Here is a 27,706-nt window from a genome sequence, read left to right as displayed (position 1 = left end):
AACAACAAAATAATACACTGACACACATAGGCCTATAGGGTACAGTATATGGATGGACTACACTTAACCCAATACACACAGAGTTGTGAAGAACTCCTTTTACTGTATGTGAAGTATGTGATCCCATGTTAACTGTATCCTAAATACAAAACATGTACATGTTAAAATATTTTACATTAATAGTGGCAGTCTAGTACTATGCTAGCAATACAAATTGAGGACTTGGTGTGTGGTCATAGTCACAATCGCACTAAAGTATCTATGGTAATAGAATATTGAAAGTCCTTGTTTCAGATTAAAAGTCCTCAATCCTGGGCTTTGTTCCTCTGCTATAACACCAATGAGGATCTCACATACGCCCATAGAACTGCCCCTCAACCAACCTAAACCCTCCAGGAAGACAAGGAAAAACTCCCAGAAAAACTCACTGGAGGAGAAAAAATTTAAGAAATCTTGGGAGGAGCAATTCAGTGAGGGATCCCCTCCTCCAGAGACGGTTGGTGAAAGAGAGGAGCAGAACACAGGCTTAACATAGTCATACAGCAGGGAAGTGTCAATGGGTGTTGAAACACCAAAATCCATTGTTCAACTTGGTAGATGTGGGAAGGGACCTGGAAACTCGCTGTTGCCCGTCATGGAGACTGGTTTCCGGTTGGCGACCAGGTCCATCGTTGGCAGACCGAGGACCAGGCAGGTGCTGACAGCTCAAACCCCCCACACCACAGGGGATGTGTGGAGGGGGAACAGACAGAGGAGAGCAGGGATTAGAGAATGCCAGGAGCAGCTAACAGTTACAGTCATATTATAATGAGATCCTCACCGGTCAAGTGTGAACTGGTGCAGCAATTTAGCAGAGCAAAAAAGGGTATTTGATGCAGCCCTAGACACTAAGACAGCGCCAGCCCCCCTAGGTTGGAACATGAAATCTTTTCCAGGGGAAAGAACTCTAAAATAAATTATACTTATACGAATAAGGATGAGAATGCCCCGTCCCCCATCTTCACCAAGTAGTAACAGAAACTATAACAGTAACGATATACAGTCACTTTATATGGTCACTTTATATGATCATAGGGATCTATTACTCCAAAATAGTTCAGTTGGTCAACTATCTTTTATTATCTCTCCTTGATGGCAGAGACCACCTTCATTGTCTATCAGTTTAATTAACATCTCAGTGTTGCCACTGTGGAGTGAGAAAGTTGGGGAGAAGAGTCAATAACTAAAACATTTGACAAACACTGAAAACTCACAGATACAGTAATTGTTTATTTCAAATTAGATGGGAGATGTATGGAGCTATCAGTTAAACCAAGAACCAGTATTTAGTCTGGTAAAATTTATATTTTTTAGAAGGCCGGGAGTCCTATTTACTTTTGGCTGAATCAGCATTGTGATCATCAGCTCCACTGCACTGTTGTTCACATAGGTTTTTGATGGAGCCCATGACTTGTAATGTGTAGAAGCCTCGGTGCTATTTCTATAGATGGTTTGTATGGCATGTTGCTGTGTCACGGGGTTTACACAATGGAGCCTCTAACTGTCAGGTATAAAAGGAAAGCTTCAGCCAGGTAGGAACTCAGAACATTAACAGCAGCTCCAGCTACAACTGAGCAAACATGGCCGACATGAACATGATGGGCAAGGTAAGAATGAACAATGGTTAAATATGTGTGGGGGTATGGGTGTATATGCTGATATTTACTGCAGTCCATTTTTACATTTTCTCAACTTTTCTTCCTGCATATGTATTTTCAGATCACCTTTTACGAGGACAGGAACTTCATGGGACGTTCCTATGAGTGTATGAATGACATGTCCGACATGTCCTCCTACATGTCCCGCTGCCACTCCTGCAGGGTGGAGAGAGGTTGCTTCATGGTCTACAACCGCACCAACTACATGGGTAACCAGTACTTCATGAGGAGGGGCGAGTACGCCGACTACATGAGCATGTTTAACTGGAGCGACTGCATCAGGTCCTGCCGTATGATCCCCATGGTAAGAACAACTATTAGTCAGCCTACATTTGTCTATCTAGATTCTAACTTCCTTGTAACTTCCATAATTGATGGTTTAGATTATTTGGTTGTCTCTACCATTTTAGTGTAAAATGTTGGTCTCCCAATAAACTCTTCTCTGACCAATAACAGCACAGAGGAAGCTACAGGATGAGGATCTACGAGAGGGAGAACTTCGGTGGCCAGATGCATGAGATGATGGACGACTGTGACAACATCATGGATCGTTACCGCATGAACAACTGCATGTCCTGCAACGTGATGGACGGCCACTGGCTGATGTACGAGCAGCCCAACTACAGAGGCAGAATGTGGTACATGAGGCCTGGCGAGTACAGGAACTTCAATCAGATGATGGGAGGCATGGGAGGCATGGGCGGCATGGGCAACATGAGGTTCATGAGCATGAGGCGCATCAATGACTCTTTCTACTAGACAGTATTTTGCTGACATGAAGATCTCAATAAAGCGCTGAGAAAGAAACACTTTTGCCTGTCAATATTTTGTACAGATATAACTTGTGGGTAGACTTGGTTCTTCATTCAAAACCACTGATACAACCATATTCACATTTACATTTACATATATTCATTTAGCAGACGCTTTTATCCAAAGCGACTTCCAAGAGAGAGCTTTACAAAGTGCATAGGTCACTGATCATAACAACGAGATAGCCACAAAACATTGCGAGTAGCCAAAACATGAAGCACACATTGTGAAGCACACATTGTGAACAACCAAAATAAGTGCCAAAGGGAAGAACCATAAGAGCATGTAGTTAAACAATGTATTCTATGTATTCAGCATAGAAAAGCTTTGTGCAAACATTGCTATGTATAGTAACCACCGGAAAAGTCTTGAATCATTTAAAGATATATGTTCTTCAACATCAGAAGTATATTTTGCCTATATAGGTTAGGTTAACAATGCAACCTACTATGAATGGTTCAACTCCGTCCTCAGTGAACATAAAGTGTGTGCCATGGAGGTTTTCACATTGCATTGTATGACGACAAATCAACACACCCAGTTAAGCGTCTGGCTGTTATGAAAACATTAAATCACTGATAACAAAATAACATTTTTGTTTGAGTTCCAATACATGTTGATTTTGATACTACAGTAGACACAAAACCACTCATAGGCCATAGGCCACACACAGAAAACTATTGAAATATAAAATCACAATTACTCAAAAGAAATTCAAGCTACCAATTTGTAGAGATGTTTTGTACCAAGTATTTTTCACAAAGACAAACACCTGTTAATTACACTCATGTATACAATGCTTATTCTACAACAGCAAAACCTCATAATAATGACATGAATCGACCGTATATCAAAGTGGGCCAGTCCACAAATTTAAGTACAGAATACTTACTTAGGCCTTAATAAGTTAGACAATCAGAAGTCCAGTTAAATGTACCACGTCATTTCGATGTGTTCATTGAAGAATTAACACTGTATAGATCGTAGTGCATATGGGTTTGTCAAAGCACAACCTGTTTATGCCTGTGCACATCTTTTCACAATAAGTTTCCACGTTACTTGTAAATGGTAGTTCTTCTGGTTTTGAAGCACGGCTTAAGGCCTCGTTATAGGCCTACTCCAGTTTTTTGCGTGTACGTACACAAAACTTACGTATGCAGTTGTTCACATAGCCTGTTCAACTGCGTTCTTTATGTCAACATATTTTTAAGCTATGTCCACTAGGAGACAGGTCAGTGACAAAACATTTTGTGACTAAATACATCGAAAAATACTTCTGATTATGTACGACAGCAATAACCATGGCAACATAAGAGTGGGTATTGGTAATGTAAGTCTTTATGTCTAATTGCAAGCCAGCTCATATATTTACTCTTTCAAATTTACCGCTGTTGTGTAGGCTACTTCTACTTCTTTGCTGTTACCTATATGTATTTTATATTGGCAGCATATCAGAGGATCTTTGGTATACTGCCCCATAATTTGTTTTGGTATTGCACCTTGCGTATGTGTAGCCTATATCTAAGGGCCAGAGAGATGTTCAAACTACGCACCAAACGAACGCTGGATACGTGCAGCAGCCATTCAGCATATGCGTACTTACAAATGCCTTCTGGTGAAAATTGTTTGTGTGGGATTTTTAGGAAAGTTCCTTTTAGAGTTTCCTGAAACACTCAAAATGATACATGAATGGCCAAATATCACACACAAGTCCTCTCTTCCTGTGATGACACAATGGCACCTCTAAACGGGCACGCTTCACATCATCAAGGTCAATGGTGTAAGCACAAATGGGGGGAAAAGAAACAGGATTTACCAACAATTACTGAAATGAACTGTTTTCAAATAAATGTCGATCTCAATAGCAGGAATGATGTGTGAAGCCATACATGAAAATTAAAAATAGGGTTTAACAAAAATTAAAAAATGAGTTTTTAGTTACTCTTCCACCCATTTATGCAATGTAGATGTTCTCACATTTGTTTTAAGAAGTACATGACACATACGGCAGCCCATAGCAGAAAATAAGCAGAAAAAGTGAAGTATCTTTGTGGACAAGTATGTGTGAAAACTATAGTAAAAGTCTGAAAATGTCCTATTGACTTTTTGTTAAATCAGCAATGCTATCATTAGATCCATTGCACTGTTCTTGATTAATCTTTTGTGGGACCCCTACCCTTGAAATGTTAGAAGAGTGGTATTTCTATGGCCGGGTTTCTATGGCATGTTGCTGGGTCACGGGGTTTACACAATGGGGCCTTTAACTGTCAGGTATAAAAGGAAGGCTTCAGCCAGGTAGGAACTCAGAACATCACCAAGAGCAACAGCAGCAGTAACAGCAGCTCCAGCTACAACTGAGCAAAAATGGCCGACATGAACATGATGGGCAAGGTAAGAATGAACAAAGGTTACAATACTGTATAATGTGTATGTATATTTACACTTGTACTTCATTTTCAAATGCAACCAACTTTTCTTGTCTATTCAGATCACCTTCTACGAGGACAGGAACTTCATGGGACGTTCCTATGAGTGTATGAATGACATGTCCGACATGTCCTCCTACATGTCCCGTTGCCACTCCTGCAGGGTGGAGAGAGGCTGCTTCATGGTCTACAACCGCACCAACTACATGGGTAACCAGTACTTCATGAGGAGGGGCGAGTACGCCGACTACATGAGCATGTTTAACTGGAGCGACTGCATCAGGTCCTGTCGTATGATCCCCATGGTAAGGACAACTATTAGTCAGCCTACATTTGTCCATCTAGCTTCTAACTTCCTTTTAAGTTCCTGAATTGATCGTTTAGATTATTTGGTGGTCGCTACCATTCTAGAGTAAAATGTTTGTCTAACAAACAACTCTTCTCTGTCCAATAACAGCACAGAGGAAGCTACAGGATGAGGATCTACGAGAGGGAGAACTTCGGTGGCCAGATGCATGAGATGATGGACGACTGTGACAACATCATGGATCGTTACCGCATGAACAACTGCATGTCCTGCAACGTGATGGACGGCCACTGGCTGATGTACGAGCAGCCCAACTACAGAGGCAGAATGTGGTACATGAGGCCTGGCGAGTACAGGAACTTCCACCAGATGATGGGAGGCATGGGAGGCATGGGAGGCATGGGCAACATGAGGTTCATGAGCATGAGGCGCATCAATGACTCTTTCTACTAGAAAATGTTTAAACTGTGCTGATATGAAGATCTTAATAAAGCGTTGAGAAAGAAACACTTTTGCCTGTCAATATTTTGTACAGTATTAACTTTTGGGTAGATTTGGTTTTTCATTCAAAAACACTGATACAACCACATTCAATGCATAGAAAAGCTTTGTGCAAACATTGCAATGTATAGTAACCACCGGAAAAGTCTTGAATCATTTAAAGATATGTATGTATATCAACATCAGAAATTTATATATTTTGCCTATATAGTTTAGGTTAACAATGCAACCTACTATGAATGGTTGAACTCCATCCTCAGTGAACATAAAGTGTGTTCCATGGAGGTGGTCACATTGCATTGTATGACGACAAATCAACACACCCAGTTAAGCGTCAAGGAGAGACGGATGCAATATTGACAATACTGACTGAGTAACATCAATACCTATTCATAAGAAATAGAATATCCACAGGAACTTCCATCAGATGTGTGGAGACATGGTCAAGATGATGTTTATTGACAGCATAAGCATGAGGCCCATCATTGGGTCCTACTACTTCACAATGTTTAAATACTTGGCTGTTATGAAGACATTGAATCACTGATAAAAAATATATATATTTTAGTTTGAGTTTCAATACAAGTTGATTTTGATACTATAGTAGACTCAAAACCACTTATAGGCCATAGGCCACACACAGAAAACTATTGTAATATAGAATCACAATTACTCCAAAGAAATTCAAGCTACCAATTTGTGGAGATGTTTTGTTCTAAGTATTTTTCACAAAGACACCTGTTAATTACACTCATGTATACAATGTATATTCTACAACAGCAAAACCTCATAATAATGTCAAGAATCGACTGTATATAAAATTGGGCCGGTCCACAAATTTATGTACAGAATAATTACTTAGGCCCTAATTGTTTAAGTTAGAGTTAGACAATCAGAAGTCCAGTTAAATGTATCACATCATTTTGATGTGTTCATTGAAGAATTAACACTGTATAGATCGTAGTGCATATGGGTTTGTCAAAGCACAACCTGTTTATGCCTGTGCAAGTCTTTTCACTATAAGTTTCCATGTTACTTGGACATGGTAGTTCTACAGGTTTTGAAGCATGACTTAAGGCCTTGGTATATGCCTACTCCAGTTGTTTGCATGTACGTGTACGTACGCAAAACTTACTAGGGATGCACCAATATGGACATTTTGGCCGATACAGATAACTGATAACTCTTTATATTTGGAAGCCGATAACCGATACATGCTAATAAATACAAAGCCTGAGGCTGATTACAAAATCGAAAGGTAAACAAATATAGTGGACAACTGCTTCTATTAAAACCTTAACTGCTTAAAACATCTAGATATTTCTTTTACCAAAATGATCAGATTTGTAAAATCTTACCAAAAAATAAGTGGTTCAACGGGCGTAAATAATCCATAATTTATCGGCTTTAATTTATCTACCACATTTTTTTATTGGACAAATAACTACAACACAAATAATATGGCCGATGTGGCTGATACCGATATCGCCACCGATATATCATGCATCCCTAAAACTTACGCATGCAGTTGTTCGCATACTCCATTGCGTTCTTTATGTCAACACATTGTTAAAGCTATGTCAACTTGGAGGCAGGTCAGCGACAAAACATTTTGTGACTAAATACTTTGACAACTAGCCTACTTCAAGTATGGTACAACAAAAAATTCATGGCGACATAGGAGGAGGTATTGTTAATAATGTCTGTATGTCTAATTGCGAGTCAGCTTATTTGCTCTTTAAAATTGACCGCCGTTGTGTTGGTGGTCCCACCTCTAAAGAGCGCCCGCTCCCAACCCAAGCTCTTCTCCTGTCTGGCCCCCCAATGATGGAATCACCTCCCCACCTCCATCAGAGACACTGACTGTCTCCCGACCTTCAAGAAAAGGCTTAAGACGCACTTGTTCCGGGAATACAACAGTACTTAGGAATGATTTGCTGGACCTGATGTTAGCTTCCTCCAGGAACACTTGTTGCTCTTGTTGGTTAGTCGCAACTGATTTAACTTCTTGTACTCGCTGTGAATTATATTATTGTTGCTTGCTTTTTCTACAGGTACACTGTTGCACTTTTTGAGGTTCATGTTGTTTAATTTGTAACTTGTTTAACTACATGCTCTTATGGTTCTTCCCATTGGCACTTATTTGCTTTTCAAAATGTATGCTTCATGTTTGGTTACCCGCAATGTTTTGGGGTTATCTCGTTATTATGATCAGTGACCTATGCACTTTTGTAAAGCTCTCTCTTGGAAGTCGCTTTGGATAAAAGCGTCTGCTAAATGAATACATGTAAATGTAAATGTGCACTACTTCTTTGCTGTTTCCTGATTTTATCTCGCAGCCCGTCAGAAGATCTTTGGTATACTGCCCCACGCCATAGGCTGCTTCCCGCACCGAGGTGAAGTTAGTTTCATATTCGACATTGGACATTCGTCTCACATTCAGAAGACGCTACTTTGCAGCGTCGAGTTAGGGACCGGGTGAAAATTACCCATACAATTTTGAAAAATGATGACCTTTACAATGATTTTATGACTATAAAACCTCAAACAAACAGCAGAGTATTCCAACAATGTCTGGTATACTTCCACAGCCTTTAATTTTTCAATAATGTTTTTAAAAGAATGATAGAAAATCGCTAATCTCTGAAAATAGCATGAAATCTTCACTAATCTCAATATCTTTTTCAAATTTGTGTCAATAAATCTGAAATATACACCAGATTATTCTAATAATGTCTGGCCTACTTCCACACCCTTTACTTTTTCAATAATGTTTTAAAAAATGATAGAAAATCGCTAATCTCTGAAAATAGCATGAAATCCTTGCTAATCTCAATATCTTTTTCAAATTTGTGTCAAAAAATCTCAAATATACACCAGATTATTCTAATAATGTCTGGCCTACTTCCACACCCTTTACTTTTTCAAAAATGTTTTAAAAAAATGATAGAAAATCGCTAATCTCTGAAAATAGCATGAAATCCTTGCTAATCTTAATATCTTTTTCAAACTTGTGTCTAAAAATCTCAAATACACACCAGAATATTCTAATAATGTCTGGCCTACTTCCACACCATTTACTTTTCCAATAAAGTTTTGAATAAAATTCCAATTAATCGCTAATCTATGAAAATAGCATGAAATCCTCGCTAATCTCAATATCTTTTTCAAACTTGCTTCAAAAAATCTCAAATACACACCATATTATTCTAATATTGTCTGGCACATCATGCTATTAAAACATATAAAACAGTATTGAAATATTAAAGGGTCTGAAAGTAGGCCAGACATTATTAGAATAATATGGTGTGTATTTGAGATTTTTTGAAACAAGTTTGAAAAAGATATTGAGATTAGCGAGGATTTCATGCTATTTTCATAGATTAGCGATTAATTGGAATTGTATACAAAACTTTATTGGAAAAGTAAAGGTTGTGGAAGTAGGCCAGACATTATTAGAATAATCTGGTGTGTATTTGAGATTTTTTGAAACAAGTTTGAAAAAGATATTGAGATTAGCAACAATTTCATGCTATTTTCAGAGATTAGCAATTTTCTATAATTTAAAAAAAAGTTTTATTGAAAAAGTAAAGGGTGTGGAAGTAGACCAGACATTATTAGAATAATCTGGTGTATATTTGAGATTTTTTGACACAAGTTTGAAAAATATATTGAGATTAGCGAGGATTTCATGCTATTTTCATAGATTAACGATTAATTGGAATTTTATTCAAAACGTTATTGGAAAAGTAAAGGTTGTGGAAGTAGGCCAGACATTATTAGAATAATCTGGTGTGTATTTGAGATTTTTTGAAACAAGTTTGAAAAAGATATTGAGATTAGCAACGATTTCATGCTATTTTCAGAGATTAGCAATTTTCTATAATTTAAAAAAAAGTTTTATTGAAAAAGTAAAGGATGTGGAAGTAGACCAGACATTATTAGAATAATCTGGTGTATATTTGAGATTTTTTGACACAAGTTTGAAAAATATATTGAGATTAGTGAGGATTTCATGCTATTTTCATAGATTAACGATTAATTGGAATTTTATTCAAAACGTTATTGAAAAAATAAAGGGTGTGGAAGTAGGCCAGACATTATTAGAATAATCTGGTGACAGTTTGGTTTAAATATCCATAAAAATATTATAAAAGTAATCTTTTTTTTTCATCCTTAAGACCGAAATATACTCCAGTATCATACGTGTACGTATTAGAGCTGGGCAATATATTAAAAAAATATATATCTCGATATTGATTTTTTTTTTTTTTTTTTTTTGTAGTGACCGAAAGAACGAGATCGCGAATACAAGCGGCCGAAATGAGTTTTCTCCGCAGGGTGTCCGGGCTCTCCCTTAGAGATAGGGTGAGAAGCTCGGTCATCCGGGAGGGGCTCAGAGTAGAACCGCTGCTCCTCCGCGTCGAGAGGGGCCAGTTGAGGTGGCTCGGGCATCTGATAAGGATGCCTCCTGGACGCCTCCCTGGTGAGGTTTTCTGGGCACGTCCCACTGGGAAGAGGCCCCGGGGAAGACCCAGGACACGCTGGAGGGACTATGTCTCTCGGCTGGCCTGGGAACGCCTCGGGGTCCCCCAGGAAGAGCTGGTGGAAGTGGCCGGGGAGAGGAAAGTCTGGGCCTCCCTGCTTAGGTTGCTGCCCCCGCGACCCGACCCCCGGACAAGCGGAAGATGATGGATGGATGGATGGATGGATATCTCGATATTGTCAAAATGTTTACGATATTCGATATATATCTCTATATGTTTGCATTTGCTTTTAAATTAGCAAACAAAATTATAAACATTAAAAACCATTACAAAACAACAAAAAACCATTTAGATAGAACAGCTATTGTTACAAAGTACAAAATGTGTAGTACAAATTTATGCAGTAAAAAAAAAAAAACATTCTTTGGGAAAGTATGCTTGAATAAAAAAAGTATTCGATATTCACAATATTTTCACATTTTACATTGTCGTCAAAATTATTGCGATATTATTGCTAATATTCAATATATCGCCCAGCCCTAGTACGTATACAGATGCAAATGCTACACATGCAGCATTTTTCCTATAGCCCATTGTATTCATTATGTCAACATGACAACAATGTAATCAATGCAATTGAGGGTAAACATTTACTCACTTTTTATGTTAGATGTGGGAGGGTGGAATTAAAGACATGTCCACTAGGAGACAGGTCAGTGACGAAACATTTTGTGACTAAATACGTTGACAAATACTTCTGATTATGTACAACAGCAAAAACCATGGCGACATAAGAGGAGGTATTGGTAATGTAAGTCTTTATGTCTAATTGCAAGCCAGCTCATATATTTACTCTTTCAAATTTACCTCTGTTGTGTAGGCTACTTCTACTTCTTCGCTGGTACTGTATATGTATTTTATATCTTGCAGCACGTCAGAGGATCTTTGGTTTACTGCCCCATAATTGTGGGGGGTATTTCACCTTCGGCCAGAGAGACGTGCAAACTGCACACTAAACGAAAGCTGGATACGTGCGGCAGCCATTCAGCATATGCGTAAACGTACTTAGAGTGAAGTATATTTCGGCCTTTCTAATAGCCCACCCCTTCATACTTACAAATGCCTTCTGGTGAAAATAGTTTCAGTGGGATTTTTAGGAAAGTTCATTTGAGAGGTTCCTGAAACTCTCAAAATGATACATGAATGGCCAAATATAACACACACGTCCCCTCTCCCTGTGATGACACAATGGTACCTCTAAACGGGTCACATAAAGGTCAATGGTTTAAGCACAATAGGAGGAAAAAGAAACAGGATTTACCAGAAATTACTGAAATGAACTCTTTTCCAAAGAAATGTCAACCTCAAAAGCAGGATTTATGTGTGAAGCCATACATGAACATTAAAATTAGGGTTTAACAAAAATTAAGAAATGTGTTTTTAGTTACTCTGCCATCCATTTATGCAATGTAGATGTTCTCACATTTGTTTTAAGAAGTACATGACACATACAGCAGCCCATAGCAGACAATAAGCAGAAAAAATGAAGTATCCTTGTGGAGAAGTATCTGTGAAGACTATTGTAAAAGTCTGAAAAGGTCCTATTGACTTTCGGCAAATCAGCATTGCTATCATTAGATCCATTGCACTGTTCTTGATAAATCTTTTGTGGGACCCCTACCCTTGAAATGTTAGAAGAGTGGTATTTCTATGGCCGGGTTTCTATGGCATGTTGCTGGGTCAAGGGGTTTGTACAATGGGGCCTTCGGCTGTCAGGTATAAAAAGGAAGGCTTCAGCCAGGTAGGAACTCAGAACATCACCAAGAGCAACAGCAGCAGCTCCAGCTACAACTGAGCAAAAATGGCCGACATGAACATGATGGGAAAGGTAAGAATGAACAAAGGTTACAATACTATATATACAGTACCAGTATTTATAGTTAGATTTGTACTTCATTTTCAAATTTGACCAACTTTTCTTGTCTATTCAGATCACCTTCTACGAGGAGAGGAACTTCATGGGACGTTCCTATGAGTGTATGAACGACATGTCCGACATGTCCTCCTACATGTCCCGCTGCCACTCCTGCAGGGTGGAGAGAGGCTGTTTCATGGTCTACGACCGCACCAACTACATGGGTAACCAGTACTTCATGAGGAGGGGCGAGTATGCCGACTACATGAGCATGTTTGGCTGGAGCGACAGCATCAGGTCCTGTCGTATGATCCCCATGGTAAGGACAACTATTAGTCAGCCTACATTTGTCTATATAGCGTCTAACTTCATTGTAACTTCCATTATCTACCATTTAGATTATATGGTTGCCTCCACAATTCCAGCATAACATTTTTTGTCTCAATAACCTCTTCTCTGTCCAATAACAGTACAGAGGAAACTACAGGATGAGGATCTACGAGAGGGAGAACTTCGGTGGCCAGATGCATGAGATGATGGACGACTGTGACTCTATCATGGATCGTTACCGCATGAACAACTGCATGTCCTGCAACGTGATGGACGGCCACTGGCTGATGTACGAGCAGCCCAACTACAGAGGCAGAATGTGGTACATGAGGCCTGGCGAGTACAGGAACTTCCATCAGATGATGGGAGGCATGGGAGGCATGGGAGGCATGGGCAACATGAGGTTCATGAGCATGAGGCGCATCAATGACTCTTTCTACTAGATAATGTTTAGACACTGAGCTTCTATGATTTCAATAAATCATTTATAAAAATATAAAAAACTGTTGTCTGAAAAGGTTTTGTTTGAGTTTTAAAAGTTGATTTTGGTTTTGCACACCAAACCACTCATACCACCACCATAAGTAACTCACAGAAAAGTATTTTGCATCATACAATGTATTTTAACAAGGAGAAAAGTTGAAAAGTTTAAGGAGCATGGCCTTCTATGATGGAAGTAGCCTATGTGTAAATTTTCAAAATAATCTCAAAAGGCTTCCAGATAAAGTAATCAAATTGTTAAATAAGACAATATTTTGCTATCAAGAGACAGCTTAGGCAATGGCTTCATTTGGCAAACTAGCTAGCCAGCTAAACATTGCCACCCGACTACATTTGGAGTTGGTTGGGGTGGCAGGGGTGAAAGGTTGTGTAGGGGCTCGGTGGCTTTGTTTATGTGGCTAACTAGCTAGACTACAATTCAAAATACAAGGTTAACAATGCTAGCCATACAACTACAATCGTTGACAGATGTTACCGACTTAATTTGATGGTTCTCACTTGAGAGTGGATGCAATGTGGTGGGTGTAGCCACAAATCTTATCTTCCTTTAGTGGGAGGTAGAATGCTAGAATGTGAATGTAATTGTTGAGCCCCTAAACTGTGTAAGGCTTTAACTAGGCCTATAATATTGCTTACAAATTGTGTTATTTTCTGAATAGTGACATCAACAAATACATAAGCCTACAGAGGTTCAACACTGATTAGGATTTGGAATTCTAGAAAGTCAAACGCAAACCGTTTATTGTTAAACACAATGAAATGCTGGTTAGGAACGTGCGCTCACATTGTAGACGCTGAACTTGAGTCCAAAAGCAACTTGTCTTTACTCAGAAAATTCATAATTGGCTGTATAAGTACAGAATACCTGACCTTGGCTAGTAGTTACATTTAGACAATAAGATTATTTTGATGCGCGGTTCAGTAAAGTGTCAAATAGAATGTTATATAAATGAGTAACCATGTAAATACTTAGTAGCCTATCAGTCATTTAAATTAATGCAAGTATTATTTTATGAATTATATAAGGAATCACATGTATTTTTAAGTACGGGTTATTACAAAAATTTAGTGAGTTATGGGGGAGGGGGGAACTGTTCAGAGGGTAATGAAAGTCAGTATAGATCTGTAAAGCACTGTGACATAAAGGGATTGTAAAAAAAAAGGATACCAATAAAATTAGATTTTACCTGACTTGATATTTAAATTCCTATGTAACTATGATGTCATTGCTACAGGTAATGCCTTATTGTTAAGCAATGGTAATAATTAATATACAGCTATGGTAATGTTTTAGGTTTCAATTTATATTTATTTTTCGTCAAAAAATTCCGGAATTCCATTGTCACTGAGATTGATAAAGAATCTATATTTTAAATCTGTCGAGAACTAAATGATAAACACATCCTTAAAGCTTCAATTTCTGGCTTCAGTCACCTCAATATCAGCCTTGGGCCGCCCCCATCATGTTTTTTTTTTGTTTTTTTTTACAATAGGTAGTAGTGCTGTAGTTACATGGTAGGTAATGCTACTTTAATGCAAATTGCTGGCCACATTCATTTTAACGATTTTGGGCAAAAAGCACAAGGATTTATCACTAATTTATAAAAAATAAAATTAAAATGTTCCAAAGACCCGATCAATACCAGGATTGTTAAAGGATGTGTTAAACCATGTGAAGTTCTGAAAATGGTGTTAACTCAAAAGAGGTTTTGATTTTTAGTTCAGTTTGCAAAAAAAAAAAGAAATAAAGGATTGTTTTGGAAAGGACATGGAAACAGATCACAGACTACAGTAAGCTGGAAAAAAAATTTGGGACAAGGATCTTTGGAAACAGATTTCTAATCTGAAAATCCTATTGACTTTTGGCTGACTCGGCATTGTGATTCTTTCCACTGTTCTTGACATAAGTCTTTTTAGTCCCTTGAAATGTGTAGAAACCTCAGTGACATTTCTATAGATGGTTTCTATAGCATGTTGCTGGGTCAAGGGGTTTGTACAATGGAGCCTCTGGCTGTCAGGTATAAATAGGAAGGCTTCAGCCAGGTAGGAACTCAGATCATCACCAAGAGCAACAGCAGCATTACCAGCAGCTCCAGCGACAACTGAGCCAAAATGACCGACATGAACATGATGGGCAAGGTAGGAACAATCTAACATATTCGGTGAATATATATTTTAATTTAAATATATATTTAAAAATACATATGTACATGTATATATATACTTCTACTCTACTCCATTTATACATTTTAATAACTTTTCTTCCTTACAAATTTTTATTCAGATCACCTTCTACGAGGACAGGAACTTCATGGGACGTTCCTATGAGTGTATGAATGATTGTTCCGACATATCCTCCTACATGTCCCGCTGCCACTCCTGCAGGGTGGAGAGAGGTTGCTTCATGGTCTACGACCGCACCAACTACATGGGTAACCAGTACTTCATGAGGAGGGGCGAGTATGCCGACTACATGAGCATGTTTAACTGGAGCGACAGCATCAGGTCCTGTCGTATGATCCCCATGGTAAGGACAACTATTACCATTGCTTGAATCTATTTAGCTATATTTTCAGCTTCCACCAGTCTGAGTTTAATATCTCTGTCATCTGTGGCCCAGAATACTCCTGAAGGTTTCATCTTTCAGTAACCTTTCTGTTCAATTACAGTACAGAGGAAACTACAGGATGAGGATCTACGAGAGGGACAACTTCGGTGGCCAGATGCATGAGATGATGGATGACTGTGACTCTATCATGGATCGTTACCGCATGAACAACTGCATGTCCTGCAACGTGATGGAGGGCCACTGGCTGATGTACGAGCAGCCCCACTACGGAGGCAGAATGTGGTACATGAGGCCTGGCGAGTACAGGAACTTCCACCAGATGATGGGCGGCATGGGAGGCATGGGCGGCATGGGCAACATGAGCTTCATGAGCATGAGGCGCATCAATGACTCTTTCTACTAGACAATGTTTAAATTCTGATATGCATGATATGAAGATCTCAATAAATTATTGCTAAAAAAAGAATTTTTCTGAAAATATTTAGTAGATGCTTCTACTGTACACAACAACACTGATTCTACCACTCCCCTCCGGCAGAAGGCTGTGGTCCATCAGGACCAAAACCTCACGCCACAAGAACAGTTTCTTTACATCTGCCAGTGGCCTCTTCAACAAGGCCAAGGGTTCACACAGACTTTAAACCACAGACTTTAAACCATTGCCATATATTGTAGCTATTTTATACTTTATATTTATTTTATTATACATACCTGTCCCCTTAGTATTAGTTAGTATTAGATCATTAGACTTGCACCTTTTGTATAGTATAGTTAGACTTGTTTAAAGTTACACCACTCATTTAAGATTTACTCCTATATGTTGAACGTATGCACCCTCCTGCCAAAGTAAATTCCTTGTCTGTGAAAACTTTCATGGCGATTAAAACCCTTTCTGATTCTGATTCTGACAATAGACATAAATGCATTGTGTATATGTTTTATGAAAAGTAACTAGATTAAGTCATTTTCCTAATGACATTGTCTACTATGATCAAAGGATGCTTTTGGTTGTAAAATTTAAATCACAACTTCTCAAAAAATTGTTCCATGCCACCAATCTGTGGAGTTGCCTTATTTCAAGTTCATTTTCAAAGACAAACACTTGTTAATAACATTCATATATAACAGATGTCTGGAACACAACAAAACGTAATTACTGTGATTGATGCAACAGAATTATTCCACGTGTTGAACTTTTATTATAGGAATTGTGATAATTGTACATAAATATTTGCCTTTTTTGTTGAAAAAGAGGAGGTTGGCAGCTAAGAGGGACACAGACAGACTTTGTATTTTTATGCAATAATGTCAAACAAGTTCAGTTGTTATTATTTCTGAAGTCTTTCTCAACATTTGAAGTGTTGAACAGTCACCTTTATGGACATAAACCCTTCATTCAATTTATTGAATCAATTTCTCAATAAAGATCTGTGCATTCTATAGCTGAGACTCTTTTTTGTGTGTTTGTATACATTATTTAATTAATCTATATATTCATATACAATTTAGTATAATTAAACTTTGGTATTATAAAAGCTGAGGTTGTTGAGAGAGTCGGAGAGTCTTGTCATTTCAACTAGTAATTTAGCGCAATTAAGATTTTACACAAACTGAAAGCTGTGTTGAATGTAATCATCGCAAAATTAGTTGAAAGTTGTATGGAGTGTTATGAGTAAAAACAAAGGCCATGATTTCTTCTAGTCCTACATTCAACTATTAATATGGAGTCAGAAAGCATAGGAGTCTTTGGACCTATTGACTTTTAGCACAATTAGTTTGTGGTCACCAGCTCTATTGCACTGTTCTTGAAATAAGCCTTTTGAGAGAGAGTGTCCCTTGAAATGTGTACAAACCTCAGTGGTATTTCTATAGCATGGTTTCTATGGCATGTTGCTGGGTCAAGGGGTTTGTACAATGGAGCCTCTGGCTGTCAGGTATAAATAGGAAGGCTTCAGCCAGGTAGGAACTCAGAACATCACCAAGAGCAACAGCAGCAGTACCAGCAGCTCCAGCTACAACTGAGCAAACATGGCCAACATGAATATGATGGGCAAGGTAAAAACGGTCAAAGATGTTTGGTATATATTTAGACTTAACTACACTTTGCCAACTTTTGAAGTTAACTCATTCTCAAAATAAAAACACATGTATTTTAATGTTTGAAAGATGGACAGAGTTCAATTTTCGTATTTACTCAATTGTCTTCATTACAAATGTCAATTCAGATCACCTTCTACGAGGAGAGGAACTTCATGGGACGTTCCTATGACTGTATGAATGACATGTCCGACATGTCCTCCTACATGTCCCGCTGCCACTCCTGCAGGGTGGAGAGAGGTTGCTTCATGGTCTACGACCGCACCAACTACATGGGTAACCAGTACTTCATGAGGAGGGGCGAGTACGCCGACTACATGAGCATGTTTAACTGGAGCGACTGCATCAGGTCCTGTCGTATGATCCCCATGGTAAGGACAACTATTACCATTGCTTGAATCTATTTATCTGTATTTTCAGCTTCCACCAGTTTGACTTACGGTGTAATATCTTTCAGTAACCTTTCCATTCAATTACAGCACAGAGGAAGCTACAGGATGAGGATCTACGAGAGGGACAACTTCGGTGGCCAGATGCATGAGATGATGGACGACTGTGACAACATCATGGATCGTTACCGTATGAACAACTGCATGTCCTGCAATGTGATGGAGGGCCACTGGCTGATGTACGAGCAGCCCAACTACAGAGGCAGAATGTGGTACATGAGGCCTGGCGAGTACAGGAACTTCAATCAGATGATGGGAGGCATGGGAGGCATGGGAGGCATGGGCAACATGAGGTTCATGAGCATGAGGCGCATCATGGACTCCTTCTACTAGACAATGTTTTAACTGTGCTGATATGACCTAATGCAGCTTTGATTCAAAATAAAACTTGTGTCTGTAAATATTTTGCTTGAATTAATCACTTGAGGTAACTTGGCTGCTACACAAAACATTGATACATTAAGTCCAGACCGGTGTGCATCATTATTAAAAATATACTATTTTACTGTCAAACTTATGTTTTCCAGTATAAGAACAATGCCTTGGAAGCATTTTAAAAGAGATGTACTTACTTAAAGTTTTTGGGTTACCAATGCAATCTAATGTATCTGGTTGAACATAAACAAAAGTAATTCAAGATGTCCAAGTAAAGGTGGAAGTCCAGTAGAGTTGGAAGCAATGCTAAGGGCAGTGCCATCCATATCAAATTACCAAACAATGTATAGAAATAAAAGCTGAAGAATCTTCCCACCTACAGTACATTAATGTGATATTTATGTAGTTTCAGAGGAGCTATTCTTGTTGTTTTATTGCCCTAGCTTTGACAGAGGTTCCAGATAGTGACATTGTTAAGTTTGGAATTGAGAGTAGACAGTGTCAAAAGATCAACAGATATTGTCTATTGATAACTGAAATGTGTGAGAACTTTCCTTGCTCTCCCTTACTCAGTGGTGAAGTACCTTGAATGTGAGGTGTGTAACCCCATGTTAGGTGAACAGAGTTCGTTCGTTCGTTATCTGCCGCTTGTCCGGGGGTCGGGTCGCGGGGGCAGCAACCTAAGCAAGGAGGCCCAGACTTCCCTCTCGCCGGCCACTTCCACCAGCTCTTCCTGGGGGACCCCGAGGCATTCCCAGGCCAGTACCAGGATTGTTAAAGGATGTGTTAAACCATGTGAAGTTCTGAAAATGGTGTTAACTCAAAAGAGGTTTTGATTTTTAGTTCAGTTTGCAAAAAAAATAAAATAAATAAAGGATTGTTTTGGAAAGGACATGGAAACAGATCACAGACTACAATAAGCTGGAAAAAGAATTTGGGACAAGGATCTTTGGAAACAGATTTCTTATCTGAAAATCCTATTGACTTTTGGCTGACTCGGCATTGTGATTCTTTCCACTGTTCTTGACAAGTCTTTTGAGTCCCTTGAAATGTGTAGAAACCTCAGTGACATTTCTATAGATGGTTTCTATAGCATGTTGCTGGGTCAAGGGGTTTGTACAATGGAGCCTCTGGCTGTCAGGTATAAATAGGAAGGCTTCAGCCAGGTAGGAACTCAGATCATCACCAAGAGCAACAGCAGCATTACCAGCAGCTCCAGCGACAACTGAGCCAAAATGACCGACATGAACATGATGGGCAAGGTAGGAACAATCTAACATATTCGGTGAATATATATTTTAATTTAAATATATATTTAAAAATACATATGTACATGTATATATATACTTCTACTCTACTCCATTTATACATTTTAATAACTTTTCTTCCTTACAAATTTTTATTCAGATCACCTTCTACGAGGACAGGAACTTCATGGGACGTTCCTATGAGTGTATGAATGATTGTTCCGACATATCCTCCTACATGTCCCGCTGCCACTCCTGCAGGGTGGAGAGAGGCTGCTTCATGGTCTACGACCGCACCAACTACATGGGTAACCAGTACTTCATGAGGAGGGGCGAGTATGCCGACTACATGAGCATGTTTAACTGGAGCGACAGCATCAGGTCCTGTCGTATGATCCCCATGGTAAGGACAACTATTACCATTGCTTGAATCTATTTAGCTATATTTTCAGCTTCCACCAGTCTGAGTTTAATATCTCTGTCATCTGTGGCCCAGAATACTCCTGAAGGTTTCATATTTCAGTAACCTTTCTGTTCAATTACAGTACAGAGGAAACTACAGGATGAGGATCTACGAGAGGGACAACTTCGGTGGCCAGATGCATGAGATGATGGATGACTGTGACTCTATCATGGATCGTTACCGCATGAACAACTGCATGTCCTGCAACGTGATGGAGGGCCACTGGCTGATGTACGAGCAGCCCCACTACGGAGGCAGAATGTGGTACATGAGGCCTGGCGAGTACAGGAACTTCCACCAGATGATGGGCGGCATGGGAGGCATGGGCGGCATGGGCAACATGAGCTTCATGAGCATGAGGCGCATCAATGACTCTTTCTACTAGACAATGTTTAAATTCTGATATGCATGATATGAAGATCTCAATAAATTATTGCTAAAAAAAGAATTTTTCTGAAAATATTTAGTAGATGCTTCTACTGTACACAACAACACTGATTCTACCACTCCCCTCCGGCAGAAGGCTGTGGTCCATCAGGACCAAAACCTCACGCCACAAGAACAGTTTCTTTACATCTGCCAGTGGCCTCTTCAACAAGGCCAAGGGTTCACACAGACTTTAAACCACAGACTTTAAACCATTGCCATATGTTGTAGCTATTTTATACTTTATATTTATTTTATTATACATACCTGTCCCCTTAGTATTAGTTAGTATTAGATCATTAGACTTGCACCTTTTGTATAGTATAGTTAGACTTGTTTAAAGTTACACCACTCATTTAAGATTTACTCCTATATGTTGAACGTATGCACCCTCCTGCCAAAGTAAATTCCTTGTCTGTGAAAACTTTCATGGCGATTAAAACCCTTTCTGATTCTGATTCTGACAATAGACATAAATGCATTGTGTATATGTTTTATGAAAAGTAACTAGATTAAGTCATTTTCCTAATGACATTGTCTACTATGATCAAAGGATGCTTTTGGTTGTAAAATTTAAATCACAACTTCTCAAAAAATTGTTCCATGCCACCAATCTGTGGAGTTGCCTTATTTCAAGTTCATTTTCAAAGACAAACACTTGTTAATAACATTCATATATAACAGATGTCTGGAACACAACAAAACGTAATTACTGTGATTGATGCAACAGAATTATTCCACGTGTTGAACTTTTATTATAGGAATTGTGATAATTGTACATAAATATTTGCCTTTTTTGTTGAAAAAGAGGAGGTTGGCAGCTAAGAGGGACACAGACAGACTTTGTATTTTTATGCAATAATGTCAAACAAGTTCAGTTGTTATTATTTCTGAAGTCTTTCTCAACATTTGAAGTGTTGAACAGTCACCTTTATGGACATAAACCCTTCATTCAATTTATTGAATCAATTTCTCAATAAAGATCTGTGCATTCTATAGCTGAGACTCTTTTTTGTGTGTTTGTATACATTATTTAATTAATCTATATATTCATATACAATTTAGTATAATTAAACTTTGGTATTATAAAAGCTGAGGTTGTTGAGAGAGTCGGAGAGTCTTGTCATTTCAACTAGTAATTTAGCGCAATTAAGATTTTACACAAACTGAAAGCTGTGTTGAATGTAATCATCGCAAAATTAGTTGAAAGTTGTATGGAGTGTTATGAGTAAAAACAAAGGCCATGATTTCTTCTAGTCCTACATTCAACTATTAATATGGAGTCAGAAAGCATAGGAGTCTTTGGACCTATTGACTTTTAGCACAATTAGTTTGTGGTCACCAGCTCTATTGCACTGTTCTTGAAATAAGCCTTTTGAGAGAGAGTGTCCCTTGAAATGTGTACAAACCTCAGTGGTATTTCTATAGCATGGTTTCTATGGCATGTTGCTGGGTCAAGGGGTTTGTACAATGGAGCCTCTGGCTGTCAGGTATAAATAGGAAGGCTTCAGCCAGGTAGGAACTCAGAACATCACCAAGAGCAACAGCAGCAGTACCAGCAGCTCCAGCTACAACTGAGCAAACATGGCCAACATGAATATGATGGGCAAGGTAAAAACGGTCAAAGATGTTTGGTATATATTTAGACTTAACTACACTTTGCCAACTTTTGAAGTTAACTCATTCTCAAAATAAAAACACATGTATTTTAATGTTTGAAAGATGGACAGAGTTCAATTTTCGTATTTACTCAATTGTCTTCATTACAAATGTCAATTCAGATCACCTTCTACGAGGAGAGGAACTTCATGGGACGTTCCTATGACTGTATGAATGACATGTCCGACATGTCCTCCTACATGTCCCGCTGCCACTCCTGCAGGGTGGAGAGAGGTTGCTTCATGGTCTACGACCGCACCAACTACATGGGTAACCAGTACTTCATGAGGAGGGGCGAGTACGCCGACTACATGAGCATGTTTAACTGGAGCGACTGCATCAGGTCCTGTCGTATGATCCCCATGGTAAGGACAACTATTACCATTGCTTGAATCTATTTATCTGTATTTTCAGCTTCCACCAGTTTGACTTACGGTGTAATATCTTTCAGTAACCTTTCCATTCAATTACAGCACAGAGGAAGCTACAGGATGAGGATCTACGAGAGGGACAACTTCGGTGGCCAGATGCATGAGATGATGGACGACTGTGACAACATCATGGATCGTTACCGTATGAACAACTGCATGTCCTGCAATGTGATGGAGGGCCACTGGCTGATGTACGAGCAGCCCAACTACAGAGGCAGAATGTGGTACATGAGGCCTGGCGAGTACAGGAACTTCAATCAGATGATGGGAGGCATGGGAGGCATGGGAGGCATGGGCAACATGAGGTTCATGAGCATGAGGCGCATCATGGACTCCTTCTACTAGACAATGTTTTAACTGTGCTGATATGACCTAATGCAGCTTTGATTCAAAATAAAACTTGTGTCTGTAAATATTTTGCTTGAATTAATCACTTGAGGTAACTTGGCTGCTACACAAAACATTGATACATTAAGTCCAGACCGGTGTGCATCATTATTAAAAATATACTATTTTACTGTCAAACTTATGTTTTCCAGTATAAGAACAATGCCTTGGAAGCATTTTAAAAGAGATGTACTTACTTAAAGTTTTTGGGTTACCAATGCAATCTAATGTATCTGGTTGAACATAAACAAAAGTAATTCAAGATGTCCAAGTAAAGGTGGAAGTCCAGTAGAGTTGGAAGCAATGCTAAGGGCAGTGCCATCCATATCAAATTACCAAACAATGTATAGAAATAAAAGCTGAAGAATCTTCCCACCTACAGTACATTAATGTGATATTTATGTAGTTTCAGAGGAGCTATTCTTGTTGTTTTATTGCCCTAGCTTTGACAGAGGTTCCAGATAGTGACATTGTTAAGTTTGGAATTGAGAGTAGACAGTGTCAAAAGATCAACAGATATTGTCTATTGATAACTGAAATGTGTGAGAACTTTCCTTGCTCTCCCTTACTCAGTGGTGAAGTACCTTGAATGTGAGGTGTGTAACCCCATGTTAGGTGAACAGAGTTCGTTCGTTATCTGCCGCTTGTCCGGGGGTCGGGTCGCGGGGGCAGCAACCTAAGCAAGGAGGCCCAGACTTCCCTCTCGCCGGCCACTTCCACCAGCTCTTCCTGGGGGACCCCGAGGCGTTCCCAGGCCAGCCGAGAGACATCGTCCCTCCAGCGTGTCCTGGGTCTTCCCCGGGGCCTCTTCCCAGTGGGACGTGCCCAGAACACCTCACCAGGGAGGCGTCCAGGAGGCATCCTGATCAGATGCCCGAGCCACCTAAGCTGGCTCCTCTCGACGCGGAGGAGCAGCGGTTCTACTCTGAGCCCCTCCCGGATGACCGAGCTTCTCACCCTATCTCTAAGGGAGAGCCCGGACACCCTGCGGAGAAAGCTCATTTCGGCCGCTTGTATTCGCAATCTCGTTCTTTCGGTCACTACCCACAGTTCGTGACCATAGGTGAGGGTAGGAACGTAGATCGACTGGTAAATAGAGAGCTTCGTCTTTCGACTCAGCTCCTTCTTCACCACGACGGACCGATGCAGAGCCCGCATCACTGCGGACGCCGCACCGATCCGCCTGTCGCTCTCGCGCTCCATTCTTCCCTCACTCGTGAACAAGACCCCGAAATACTTGAACTCCTCCGCTTGGGTCAAGATCTCCTCCCCAACCCGGAGATTGCACTCCACCCTTTTCCGGTCGACAACCATGGCCTCAGATTTGGAGGTGCTGATTCGCATCCCAGCCGCTTCGCATTCGGTTGCGAACCGCTCCAGTGAGAGCTGAAGGTAGCGGCCCGATGAAGCCAACAGGACCACATCATCTGCAAAAAGCAGCGACCCAATCCTGAGGTCACCAAACCGGACCCCCACAACGCCCTGGCTGCACCTAGAAATTATGTCCATATAAGTTATGAACAGAATCGGTGACAAAGGGCAGCCCTGGCGGAGTCCAACCCTCACCGGGAACAAGTTCGTGAACAGAGTCAATCGTTTTAAACTGGCAATTAATCATTGAATGAACAATTACTTTTCTTGTTGATCAAAATGTTACTCTAAAATGCTTTGTGTTTGTGCTGACAGCAAATACGTGATGAAGTTAAAGGCAATTTGTTGACACATCTAGATTATGTGATATACCATTTAAGTTTCCCCAGGAAGCTTTTTAATCTGCATGTACTGTATGATACTTTCAGAACAACAAACAAATACTCAGAATGTGGCATATAACTTTCTGTGTGGAGATGGCATGAAGATGTGAAAATAAATCATAAAGTCTTGAATACTGTTTTGTCATCAAAACAGGTGTTCAACAACAAACACTTGACAGAATGATAGGGCACTCTCCATAATAATTTCAAGTACATGGTGATTATTTGATTGATAATTGGTAAAACATGTTGGTAACACTTTACATGACATTAACTTCCATGCAACCTCATAGAAAAACCATAGTAACAACCTTGTCGTTACATGAGAACTGTTATATAGTTACACTTCATCACAGAAGTACAAGTTCAACACAAGTGAAATTTGGTGCAAGGTGGTTGGGTTTTTCAAGGGGTAAGTTGATGTGAACCGTAATCTTGTTTTGGTAACACATCTACTTACCCCTTACACCCCTCTACTTACCCCTTACACCCCTCTCCCATACTGTACCTTCTTACAGTTTTGTAATAAGATATTCCGCAAACACTTAATACCATTTAATTACATGGCAATTACGATTAAAAAAAGAGATTCTACTATAGTTATTGCTTTGTGGTTACATGATAGTTAATTTTACCTAATGTAAAGTGTTGCCCAATTATGGATTCATGTTTTCACTGTACTATAAGTGTACATTAATTACTATATAATTATATAGTATCAGCTACAGTAATGACAATGTTTTACATGGGAACTGATATGTAACCACATGGTATCACAATTTAGCAGCATGAGTTATTACAAAAGTAACAACTGAATTAAACATACAGTCAACTACATTAGTCACCTGAATTGATTACATTTTACATTACATTTAGTCATTTAGCAGACGCTCTTATCCAGAGCGACTTACAGTAAGTACAGGGACATTCCCCTGAGGCAAGTAGGGCGAAGTGCCTTGCCCAAGGACACAACTTCATTTGGCATGGCCAGGAATCGAACCAGCCACCTGACTCCCTCAATCGATGACTAGAAAGCAAAACATCATTGCATGACAACAAAACATCATTGCAAGACATATCCCTTATATAGGAAATATAAAAATAAAACACTTTAGTTGTAATACGGACAATAATATACAACAAACACATTTAGTTATATTTTACAAGATACAAATACTGTAGACCTAAATACTAAATATCTTCATGTTTATTTACAGGGGAAGTCTGTGTTACTAGATTGGAGAAAGACTAATTGATGATAATTGACATACCGTCACGAGTTCCAAATCTGGTAATATTATGTTACAAGTTCTTATTTAAAATTAAATGTCCTCAGTCACAAACTGATTTGTTCCTCTAGTAAGCATTTGCCTGCCACCTGTTGGCTGTGAAGTGCCATTAATTTCCTTTTGTACTCTATATTTTGTAATAGTGCTTGTCATAGAAGTTTAGAGTTTAGATTACTAAACTGGTCTCATTATTTAATAAGCTTGATTTTTAACCATTCAACCATCTAACCATTGGGTATACTTGTTAATAAGGGTAATAAGGAAATAATGTGTCATATAGAGCTAGCAGTTAAAACAAAAGACAGAAATTCTTCTGGTAAAGTACTACATTTTACAATTCACATTGAGTCACAGCGCATTTTTTGTTGTTCAACCCATTGACTGTTCCCACAATCCGTTTTGTGCTCACCAGCTCCATTCTTGATGAATGTCTTTTAAGGGAGCGCATCCCTGAAAATGTGTACAAAATGCAGCACTCTATAGATTTCTATGGCATGTTGCTGGGTCAAGGGGTTTATACAATGGGGCCTCTGGCTGTCAGGTATAAAAAGGAAGGCTTCAGCCAGGTAGGAACTCAGAACATCACCAAGAGCAACAGCAGCAGTACCAGCAGCTCCAGCTACAACTGAGCAAAAATGGCCGACATGAACATGATGGGCAAGGTAACAATGAAAGTATTCTACTATAGTAAAAAAAAACAGCATTATTAAGATGTGTTTGGACATAGGACTGTTGGAGTCCCATTCAAACAATGTCCTCAATATCTTTCTTTCCGGATGTCATTTAGATCACCTTCTACGAGGACAGGAACTTCATGGGACGCTCCTATGAGTGTATGAATGATTGTTCCGACATGTCCTCCTACATGTCCCGCTGCCACTCCTGCAGGGTGGAGAGAGGTTGCTTCATGGTCTACAACCGCACCAACTACATGGGTAACCAGTACTTCATGAGGAGGGGCGAGTACGCCGACTACATGAGCATGTTTAACTGGAGCGACTGCATCAGGTCCTGCCGTATGATCCCCATGGTAAGGACAACTATTACCATTGCTTGAATCTATTTATCTGTATTTTCAGCTTCCACCAGTCTGAGTTACGGTTTAATATCTCTGTCATCTGTGGCTCTGAATACTCTTGAAGGTCAAGGTCTCATCTTTCAGTAACCTTTCCGTTCAATTACAGCACAGAGGAAGCTACAGGATGAGGATCTACGAGAGGGAGAACTTCGGTGGCCAGATGCATGAGATGATGGACGACTGTGATAACATCATGGATCGTTACCGCATGAACAACTGCATGTCCTGCAACGTGATGGAGGGCAACTGGCTGATGTACGAGCAGCCCAACTACAGAGGCAGAATGTGGTACATGAGGCCTGGCGAGTACAGGAACTTCAATCAGATGATGGGAGGCATGGGAGGCATGGGAGGCATGGGCAACATGAGGTTCATGAGCATGAGGCGCATCATGGACTCTTTCTACTAGACAATGTTTAGATACTGTAACATTAAGATCTCAATAAAGCCTATATAAATATATTGTATATCTCCTGCAAAGTGCTTGTTTTTAATTGAACATGAG

The 27,706-nt window shown here is 39.5% G+C and overlaps 3 protein-coding genes across 8 annotated transcripts; all 3 read left to right on the top strand.

Moving 5' to 3' along the window:
* Positions 1–1,579: 1,579 nt before the first annotated feature.
* On the top strand, positions 1,580–27,668 carry LOC134021234 (gamma-crystallin M2-like). 6 transcript variants are annotated; one of them, XM_062461854.1, is made up of 5 exons: positions 1,580–1,646; positions 1,759–2,001; positions 2,154–2,391; positions 5,623–5,640; positions 15,680–15,862. In XM_062461854.1, the coding sequence occupies exons 1-5, from the start codon at positions 1,620–1,622 to the stop codon at positions 15,706–15,708; spliced, it is 555 nt and encodes a 184-aa protein (XP_062317838.1). In that variant the 5' UTR covers positions 1,580–1,619; the 3' UTR covers positions 15,709–15,862. The 6 variants fall into 6 exon arrangements, with proteins under 6 accessions (XP_062317838.1, XP_062317833.1, XP_062317839.1 ...); XM_062461849.1 differs by lacking the exons at positions 1,580–1,646; positions 1,759–2,001; positions 2,154–2,391; positions 15,680–15,862 and adding exons at positions 4,786–4,901; positions 4,999–5,241; positions 12,262–12,465; positions 27,308–27,668 and having other exon boundaries at positions 5,394–5,654; XM_062461855.1 differs by lacking the exons at positions 1,580–1,646; positions 1,759–2,001; positions 2,154–2,391 and adding exons at positions 4,786–4,901; positions 4,999–5,241; positions 15,452–15,504 and having other exon boundaries at positions 5,394–5,629; positions 15,647–15,745.
* LOC134021236 (gamma-crystallin M2-like) lies at positions 19,648–20,631 on the top strand. Its single transcript, XM_062461859.1, has 3 exons — positions 19,648–19,729; positions 19,875–20,117; positions 20,260–20,631. The coding sequence occupies exons 1-3, from the start codon at positions 19,703–19,705 to the stop codon at positions 20,560–20,562; spliced, it is 573 nt and encodes a 190-aa protein (XP_062317843.1). The 5' UTR covers positions 19,648–19,702; the 3' UTR covers positions 20,563–20,631.
* On the top strand, positions 22,373–23,062 carry LOC134021238 (gamma-crystallin M2-like). Its single transcript, XM_062461861.1, has 2 exons — positions 22,373–22,627; positions 22,736–23,062. Exons 1-2 carry the CDS (start codon positions 22,373–22,375, stop codon positions 23,036–23,038), a joined length of 558 nt encoding a protein of 185 aa, XP_062317845.1. The 3' UTR covers positions 23,039–23,062.
* Positions 27,669–27,706: the final 38 nt, after the last annotated feature.

Source organism: Osmerus eperlanus, chromosome 5 (genome assembly GCF_963692335.1).
Source record: "Osmerus eperlanus chromosome 5, fOsmEpe2.1, whole genome shotgun sequence".
Classification (NCBI taxonomy): domain Eukaryota; kingdom Metazoa; phylum Chordata; class Actinopteri; order Osmeriformes; family Osmeridae; genus Osmerus; species Osmerus eperlanus.
The sequence above is the reverse complement of the archived record's forward strand: the minus strand, read 5'-3'. Positions and strand labels throughout refer to the sequence as shown.

Excerpts from the sequence above, each read along its gene's own strand:
- LOC134021234 (XM_062461849.1), top strand. The coding sequence starts at position 4,875 with ATGGCCGACATGAACATGATGGGCAAG. Across the intron at positions 5,655-12,261 it reads TGGGAGGCATGGGCAACATG|TATGAGTGTATGAACGACAT; the intron begins AGGTTCATGAGC and ends ATGGGACGTTCC. Across the intron at positions 12,466-27,307 it reads CCTGTCGTATGATCCCCATG|CACAGAGGAAGCTACAGGAT; the intron begins GTAAGGACAACT and ends GTTCAATTACAG.
- LOC134021236 (XM_062461859.1), top strand. The coding sequence starts at position 19,703 with ATGACCGACATGAACATGATGGGCAAG. Across the intron at positions 19,730-19,874 it reads ACATGAACATGATGGGCAAG|ATCACCTTCTACGAGGACAG; the intron begins GTAGGAACAATC and ends ATTTTTATTCAG. Across the intron at positions 20,118-20,259 it reads CCTGTCGTATGATCCCCATG|TACAGAGGAAACTACAGGAT; the intron begins GTAAGGACAACT and ends GTTCAATTACAG.
- LOC134021238 (XM_062461861.1), top strand. The coding sequence starts at position 22,373 with ATGTCAATTCAGATCACCTTCTACGAGGAGAGGAACTTCATGGGACGT. Across the intron at positions 22,628-22,735 it reads CCTGTCGTATGATCCCCATG|CACAGAGGAAGCTACAGGAT; the intron begins GTAAGGACAACT and ends ATTCAATTACAG.